The sequence below is a fragment of the Enhydra lutris genome, unplaced genomic scaffold (assembly GCF_002288905.1).
Source record: "Enhydra lutris kenyoni isolate GAN:26980312 unplaced genomic scaffold, ASM228890v2 scaffoldscaffold12, whole genome shotgun sequence".
NCBI classification, from domain to species: domain Eukaryota; kingdom Metazoa; phylum Chordata; class Mammalia; order Carnivora; family Mustelidae; genus Enhydra; species Enhydra lutris.
In genome coordinates, this window is record NW_019154096.1 from 80,798,947 (window position 1) to 80,807,797 (window position 8,851).

The 8,851-nt window shown below is 53.9% G+C and overlaps 1 protein-coding gene across 1 annotated transcript; it reads right to left on the bottom strand.

Annotated features, from left to right (window-relative positions):
• Positions 1-6,340: 6,340 nt before the first annotated feature.
• Positions 6,341-8,398, bottom strand: LOC111145047 (homeobox protein MSX-3-like). The gene is made up of 3 exons (XM_022499660.1): positions 8,044-8,398; positions 7,132-7,397; positions 6,341-6,457 (listed from the first exon to the last, which is right to left on the bottom strand). The coding sequence occupies exons 1-3, from the start codon at positions 8,396-8,398 to the stop codon at positions 6,341-6,343; spliced, it is 738 nt and encodes a 245-aa protein (XP_022355368.1).
• Between the last annotated feature and the right edge of the window lie 453 nt (positions 8,399-8,851).

Here is an 8,851-nt window from a genome sequence, read left to right on the forward strand (position 1 = left end):
TTAAAGATTTTATTTATTTGAGAGAGAGACAGTGAGAGAGAGCTTGAGCGAGAAGGTCAGAGGGAGAAGCAGACTCCCCATGGAGCTGGGAGCCCGATGTGGGACTCGATCCTGGAACTCCGGGATCATGACCTGAGCTGAAGGCAGTCGTCCAACCAACTGAGCCACCCAGGCGTCCCTCAGAGTGATTCTTTAAAAACAAAAAATTTCAAGCCCCAGGACATTCTCAAAGCAGTGAAATAGTGGTGAAGACTGGTGGGAGAAGAGTCAAGATGAAGGTTGGATCAGAGGCCAGTTCATAGGAGAGAACCCAGAAATAAGGAAACTGGGAGGAACCTCCTGGGGTCAAATAAATATGAAACACTGACCTCTGAAACCCAGGAAGCCAGAACTTCATTGGCTTAGTCTGTAGAGGAATTTGTGCCCAGGGCATTGTTGACAACAGTAGAGCAATCAGCTGGCAAGCAGTGGTCAGGGAAAGAGGAGGTGAGTCCCAGGAAAGCACTATTCTCTGAGGGGTCTGAGGGTTACCCAAAGCTGCATAGTCCTATGGACACACCAGAGGCTCAGCATGTTGGGGGTGTGGAGGTGGAAAGGAATAGTCTTCACTCAAATAATCCAGCCACATACTAGACAGATAAGTAAGTAAATAATAATAGGCCCCAGAGGAGGGGGACTGGTACCCAGAGTTGCTGTGATATATTAACTATAATGTGCAATTTCCAACCAAAAAATATGAGGCATGCAAAGAAAGGAATGTACAACCCTTGTATCTGAGAAAGCAAGGAACAGAAACTGTGGGCAGGACAGGGTGTCAGCTTTATCAGAAAAGACTTCAAAGTAGCCATCATAAACATTTCACGGAACTAAAGGAAACTATGGTAAAATGATTAAGGAAGGGATGAGTACAATGTCCTATCAAATGAAGACTATCAACAATGAGATAGAAATTATTTTAAAAAGAACCAAGGGAAAATTCTGGAGTTGAAAAATACAATACCTGAAATTTTTAAAAAACCCACTGGAGGGGCTCCACAGTAGAGCTGAACTAACAGGAGAAAGAATAAATGAACATGAAGATAGCTTAGTTGAGATTGTGTATGCTGAAGACCAGAAAGGAAAAATAATGAAAAAACACGAAGGGCGCCTCAGGGAAAACTGCGGCACCATTAAGAACACCAGCATACTAGTGATGGGAACACTAGAGGAAGAGAGAAAGGAGCAAAAACTGAAGAAATCATGGCTAAAGACTTCCTAAACTCATAGAAACACAAGTTACCTAACATCTAGGACTCTCAGTGAATTCCAAGTAGGATAAACATAGGGAGCGGCTGGACACATCATCATAAAAATGCTGAAAGTCAAAGACAAGGAAAAATCTTGAAAACAACAAGACCAGAGCTCCTGGGTGGCTCAGTCCGTTAAGGTCCGACTTTCTGATCTCGGCGTGCCATCCTGGGTGTGGAGCCCACTTTAAAAATTAAAAAGCAACAAGACCAAGTGACTCATTACTTACAAGGGAACCTCGGTAAACTTAAGAGGAGTTTCCTGCAGAAGTAATGGAGGCCAGACGATAGGAGGATAACATATTCCAAGTGCTTCAAGAGAAAAGCTGTTGAGAATTCTACATCCAGCAATCAGAATGAAAATGGGGATGTTATTACATACCTAATAGATAGAGGAAGAGCTAGGAAGTAATGTTATGAATAGTTTTATGCCAACAGAGTCAGAGAACTCAGATGAAACAGGCAGGTTCCCAGAAAGACAGGCTGAAACCGACTCAAGGAGTAATGGGCGGTCTGAATAGCCCTGTAACCGGTAAAAAGACTAAATTAGTAAACAACAATCTGCCCGTAAAGAAAAGCAGAGAAGTTCAGGACCAGACAGTTTCTCTGGTTCTACCAGTTACCTAGAAAGAATTCATAGCAATTTTTTAAAAAGTTTTCCAAAACATAGCAGAGAAGAAAACACTTCCCAACTCCCTTTTTTGAGCCTAGTACTGCTTTGTCATAGAACCAGACAAGGACACATAAGAAAAGAAAAGCGTAGTCTAATACCTCCTGTGAATACGGATGCAGAGATCCTCAGCAAACATCAGCAAACCAAATCAACAACATGTAAAAAGAATCACACAGCACAGCCACGTGGGATCTAACCCAGGAACGATAGGTCGCTTTAACACCAGAAAATTGACTGGCATACTACCTCATAGCATAGTATCACCACAATAAAAAAACGAAAAGCACTGGGTCATCTCCACTGATACAGAAAAATCATTTGACAAGAACCCAAACCCTTTCCTGATAAAAAGACTTTAAAAAACTAAGGTTGGAAGGGAACTTCCTTGATCTGATAATGGGCATCTATGAAAGCCCACAGCTCGCATCATATGTACTGTGAAAGCCTGGATGCTTTCAGGAGCAAGATAAGGACACTTCTGTCCAACGTTGTGCTGAGGTTCCAGCCAGGGCAGCGAGGCAAGAAAAAGAAGACACATCCAGATTTAAAAGGAAGAAGTAAAAGTATTTCTATTCTCAGAAGACATGATCTTGTATATAGAAGATCCTAAGGAACCCACTGGAAAATGATGAAAAGCAGCAAGCTCAACAAGGTTGCAGGGTAAAGGATCAATATACAAAATTGATTATATTTCTACACACGTGCAATGAACAATCCAAAAGTAGAAATAAACGATTTCATTTGCAATAGCATCAATAGAGATAACATACTTGGGAATAAGTTTCCCCAAGTATAAAACGCACGTTCTGAGAGCTGTACAACATTGCTCAAAGAATTAAAAGTCTAAAGAATTGGAGAAAATTTCATGCTCGTGATTGGAAGACTTGATGTCGTTAAAATGGCAATATTCCCCGATCTACAGAGGCAGAGCGGTCTCCATCAGAATCCCAGTGGGTTTCTTCGTGGAAATTAACGAGCTCGATTCTAAAATTCCTATGGAGTTGCAAGGGACCCAGAATAGCCAAAACAGTCTTGACAGAGAACAAAGTTTCGCAGTTTCAAAACTTACTACAAAGTAACAGTAACCATGACACTGTGGTACCTGCAGAAATTCACACGGATTAATGGGATAGAATTGAGAGTCTGGAAACAAACACACACACTCGTGGCCAACTAGTGGGGACAGAATGGTCTTCCCAACACATGGTACCGGGAGAGCTGGACATGCACATGCCAGAGAAAGGGGCGTGCACCTGAGAAATGAAAAAACATGTCCACACAGAACTTCACGCGCTACTCGTAGTCGAAAGGTGGAAACAACCCAAAGATCCGTCAACTAGCGAATGGACAAACAAATGTGGTGTATTTAAATGATGAAATATTCTTTGGCTGTAAAAAGGAATGAAGCTATTACCCGCTATGACACAGAAGGGCCTCGAAAACATTACACTGAACGGACAAAGCCAGACACACACGCAAACACGCGTGCGGTCCACAGGATAGGATTCCGTCTCCAGAAATGCACGCGGACACGTCCACAGGGAGGCAGGCGTGTCCGCCTTGTCTCCCGGGCAGACCACGTGGCGCCGCTCTCCTGGCGCTGTTTTGCTGGTCCTGACTTGAACAGTTACAGCGTCAATCCATCATTTATTATCTTTGCCATTTTTTTTGCCTAAATGTGTCAAATCTCCCCTCTCCCAGGGTTATTCTAGGAATTCACACTAGTGTCAACATTGGAGAATCTTTACCACGTTAACAGACTGAGGGAAACACAGCATCTCAATCAATATATGCAGGAAAAGAATCTGATAAAAGTACAACATTCACTGAGGATGACAGTTTGTATTAATTAGTTGCATAAGTGAACTGCAGTCACCTGGAAAAGGTGTTTCAAAAAAACCACCACATGCATATTATGCTCATAGTGAAGTGTTAAAAGTATTTCCTTTAAAAATCAAGAATGAGACCAAGATACCCCTTCTGGCAGCTTCTGTGCACACCGAGGCCGGAGGCGCTAGCTGCCTAGTGACAGGGAAAAGAGCTGAGGGTACGTCCCATTGTGCGTACTTTCAGCTCCGTTTATGGAAACGCCGACACTAAATTGCAACAGAGTAAGAACGCAGGTCTCTCCCGCCCGTGGCCTCCCCGCCTCCCGCAGGGTCGCAGGGCCCCTGGGCCTCCGGGGCAGCGCTCACAGTCCCAAGCCGTAAAAAGGGGCCCGGGAGGGCAGGGGTGCGTACGTCATTCCGCGTTCTACACATTTTCAAAGTACAACCTGGAAAAAACCAGCACCCTTGGGCGCTTAAAGGACTAGTGTCGCCGCTGGGTGTGGGTTTCAGATGCTCGCCCTGCACACCGCGAGCTGCGTCCCCCCACCCGCACCGCCTCTGCAGCCCAGCGCCGAGCTTCACGAGTCGTGTCCGCGTCAGCGCTGCACAGTGCTCGTTCTTAACGGCCTTGGCGGCGGAAGACGTAAGTGCAGAGCACCAGCAAAAGCGAAAACTGTCCATTCAGGGGAGGGAGACCCCACTTCCGCGGACGTCAGAGTGAAAGCACGAGCACTCAGGCAGCGGGACAGCTTCATGTATCGTCACACCGAAGAAACAGTGCAGCCCGTCTGCCCAAAGATGCCGCCTGAACACGCAGACACTGGGGCCTGGGCAGGTCCTGGGGCCACAAGGAAGACGCGGGGGAGCCCCCCAGAGCACGTGCCTGCATCCCAGGACGCAGAGACGGTGGCGTTCTTTAGCAATCACTGTACCCGACAGAAAGTAGTGTGCTCCTGTCACGAGACGCCTAGCAGTGCAAACGCACATGTGAAGTCACATGTCCTGGTGGGAACGGTAGACGCCACCCCACTGCCCAGCTTAAGAAGGACCCTGGGGTCCCATTTCCAGAAGTCCCATGAGCAGCCTCTGCCCTCTAGGCAACGGCTTCTTTGTGATCATTGGGACCTACGGTCAGACAGCGGGAGTCCCTCCAAGAGAAATATTTCCCAGAGAAATACTGGAACCGAATTGTCCTTGTCCTCCTTCTGCGGGCATGGAACACATGAGGGGCATGACTTTGGAGATCAGGGTGTCTGTCCCAAGACGAAGGCGGCAGAGGCCCCAGGCCTCCGTGCAGGTTCCTGATGGGTGAACCCTTCCATGTTAGCTCTGGCAAGCTTGGGACACCCTCTGGGCCTCTGAGAACTTCCATCAGAGACGCACTGGCTGGGAGAGAGACCAGCATGTCCACATGGCTTGGGGATCTGGTCCAGGACATGCAGGAACCTGAGGGGGAAGGCAAACAGGCAGCAAGTCTCAGGAGGAGGGACAGTCCCTGCCCAAGGCAGTAGCCCTCTCCAGACAGACTTGGTCTTGACAAGCGACAAGGGTGCTGGGCTAGTGGGCCATTGAGCAGGCAGGTGTCTTGGGCTGAAAATGGTTATGGAGAAATAGTAACAAACTGAGTCAGCACCGTAGTCGGCCAGCTCTGGGCTGCGCAGGACCGTGGGAATCGAGTGTGGAGACGTGTGTGTAGACCCCTGCTCCATGGCCAGAGCACCACCAGAATGGACACCAGGGGATGCGAGGGGAAATGCTGGGCAGTGGGTGCTGGATGGGGGTTTCCCTCCCGCGCTCGTGTCACTGTTGCCTTTGCCCTGGCTCATCCCAAATGACCACACTGATCCTCAAACTATTTGCAAAGTGAGCCTTGTTGTCTGTCCGTAAGATTTGGTCCTGACTTTCAGGGACCTCAGATTTGTGAAGAGATCAGTGCTGGCCGAACGGGACTGTCCAGACTGGGGGGGCCTGGCCCTCGTGCAGGGTCCTGCAGCCACGCCTCTGGCATATGTGCAGACCTGCGCCCTTGGACTCTGCACCTGGACTCGGTTCAGAGCTAGCACGGTGGGAGGCGCACCTGTCCTCAGCTCGGGAAAACGGGAGGGGCTTCCCTCCCTCCCTGGCCGCCCTCTGTCACTGGTGGCAGCGGGGGTGGGGGCCCTTGAAAATCCATTGTGAATTCTCATTGCCCTGACACGTAGGGAGAATAATGGCTACTAATAGGCAAGTTCATGCAATATTAGGACTTTGGGGAGCCTCCTGCTCAGTAAAACCAGGTCCTCCCCCTCCTGGGGCCGGCAGCACCCCAGTCCGGGGCAACCACCCCGCGGTCCTGTCTGGAGGGAAAGGCTTGGAACCCCCCACCCTGTGGTCTGGGCGGGCCGTGTGCAGGGCGGGCGGGGCCAGAGGGGCTGCTGCAGCCCCAAGCCACAGTGAGGACAGGAAATGGGCCCTGTGGGTCTTCGTGGGCAACTTCAGCCGCCCCTGGGCCGAGGCTGAGTGTTGTGGACGCTGAGAGGGACACCATGGGCTTCCTTAACCCAATTCCTGGGTTAGTAAAGCAGCGGTGGCGGTGGCGGTGGCGGCTGAGCCGCTGGTCCCTGGCCGTCACCCCCCTCCGCCCCTGCTGGGCAGGCAGGTCGACCAACAGGACCCAGGAGCTGCGGGTCCTGTGACCAGGGCAGCGCCAGGGGCGGCTTCATCCCCATTCCGGCGCCCCGCCCCCCCCAGTGCGCCGCCCCCGCAGGGCTACACCTGCCACAGGCACTCACCCCCACACATTCACACACACGCACACACACTCCTACAGACAGCATTTCGCAGAAGGCTGCAGGGCCTTCTCCATGAAAACAGTAATATGAGAGCAAAATCCCTAAAATAAGCGCGAACTTTGGTCAGGATGGCAACAAACCTGGTCAGTGGAAGTAACTAGTAAGTTCATTTCACACTCCTGGCACCGAACTATTCTCACCTCCTTGTTCGGGCCTCAGTTTCTTGCCGAAGCCCCAAACCACGGAGCCAGTTCTGAGCGTCCTGCTTAAGGTAGGAAGGGCGCAGGAGACACGCCACAGAGTAAACCTCAGAACACCTTACTAGCTGCTTTGCCCAAAATGGGAAGCTCTGCGGTGGCCCCTTCCGAGGACTCGGAAGGAAGCTGCCCTCATTCCCTGCAGAGAAGTTTGTAGGAATGTGATTTTTTTTAAAGATCCGTGAGATAACCCCAAGTAAGCTTGAGGCATCAGTCATACATGTATTAACAATAGCAGAAACATAAAAACTGAAAAACCAAACAGAGCAAGAAGTGCCGGGGGCTCCCCAGAGCAGCAGTTCCGCGAGAGGACACCACGCCCTGGGCCGCCAGCTTGAGCTTCTCCAGCTCCGACTCCTGCAGCCTCTTGGCCTTGGCGCGGCGGTTCTGAAACCAGATCTTGACCTGCGTCTTCGAGAGGCTCAGGCTACTGGAAAACTCGGCGCGCTCGGCGACGGACAGGTACCGCTTCTGGCGGAACTTGCGCTCCAGCGCCAGCAGCTGCGTGGCGGTGAAGGGAGTCCGCGGCTTGCGGTTGGTCTTGTGTTTTCGGAGGGTGCAGGGTGGAGGGCTGGGGGCGCCTGGGAGGAGAGAAAAGCACAAAGCGGGCGCTCAGACGCCAGGAGTGCGCACCTCTTTCCGACACTTTCGGGTCCCGCAAAGGCCGGTTACCAATGCGAGTGTCGGCCCTGAGGGAAGTCGAGACTCCAGAAGCCCCTGGGGCCGGAGAACAAGGCATCAGGGAGACCGTGTGAGCGCGGGCGGGGCGGTGGGCCCTGGACTCCAGCTCTGCTCCTCAAGTAGGCTGCCCCGCACGCCAGGGAGGAGGTTAACTCGGCCCGTTTGGAGAAGCGAGACGCTTGGGCGGGAGGCGGCCTCAAGAACCCAGCGGCTGGGGGTGGGGGTGGGATTCGGCCAAGCAGAAGTTAAGCATCGCAGGGACGGACGGGTCGGGGGATGCTTGGGCCGGGAAGCTCTGAGCCGCAAAGCCGCGGGCTCACGGGTTCCCGACTCTGCCTCGGGGTTGGCGTGGGCCGCAGGAGCCGCTGCGGGCTGGCGCGCGCACGAGGGCTCGGGTGGGCTCGTTTCTTTCTTTGCCCCCCAGCCAGGCGCCTTAGCCGCTACTTTGCGAAGTTAAGAGCGACAGCGCCCTTCCCGCGCTCGTCCTCCGAGCATGGGCCGGTAAGGGCTTCTCTCGCTGCCCGGACCGTGCGACAGGGCACTTACGTGGGGAGGACGAGCGGGCAGCCGTCGGGAACCAGGCCCAGGGCTCCGCGGTGCCCCGTGGCCTCTCCTCCCGGAGCGCTGCGGGCTCCGAGTCCAGCCCGCGCTCCACCTCCAGCAGCGACTCGACGCTAAAGGGCAGCGGGCCGGGCCCCGCGCGCCCCCCGCTGCACGTCTTGAGTCCAGCGGGGTTCATGCCGAGCGTCGCCGGGGCCATGCGCAGGCCGGCGGGCGCAGGGCTGGCGGGGCCCGGCAGACACGACGAGAGGGTCGCGCGCGGCACGGTTGCAGAGGGCCTGGCGGAGCCCGCGCGCTCGGAACCCTGTACTGAGGCGGTGCCCCTTTCATGCGCCGCCATCCAATCGCCGCGGCCGCGGCAGCGTGAGCCTGTGTATCCATTGGCTTCGTTGACCTGGGGCGGGGTGGGGGGCGGGCGGATGGACAGGGAGGGGCTGGTCCGCCGCTTAGGACCCTAAGCCCCAGGTCCCCGCCGGCTTGGCGCGCCCCTGTCCCTCTCCCAGCGCCCGCCGGCCTCTCCCGGAGCTCTGCCGGCCGGACCCGCGCTCCTTCTGCCCAGGAGGTGCCTGGGACACCCAGGGAGCACGCGGAGCTGGCCCCAGGTTCCCCAAAGGGAGGACTCGACGGCGGGCACAATCGAGGGGAACACGGGCCTTGACAGCGCGGATCCTGCGACGCGGAGAGCGCAGCACCATCGGAGGCCGTGCGGTTCCCCTGTGGCTCGCCCGCTCTTCTCCTGCGCCCCAGCCCGGACCCGGAACCCTCGGCTCCTGCTGCTTTGGTCCCAGCGCTC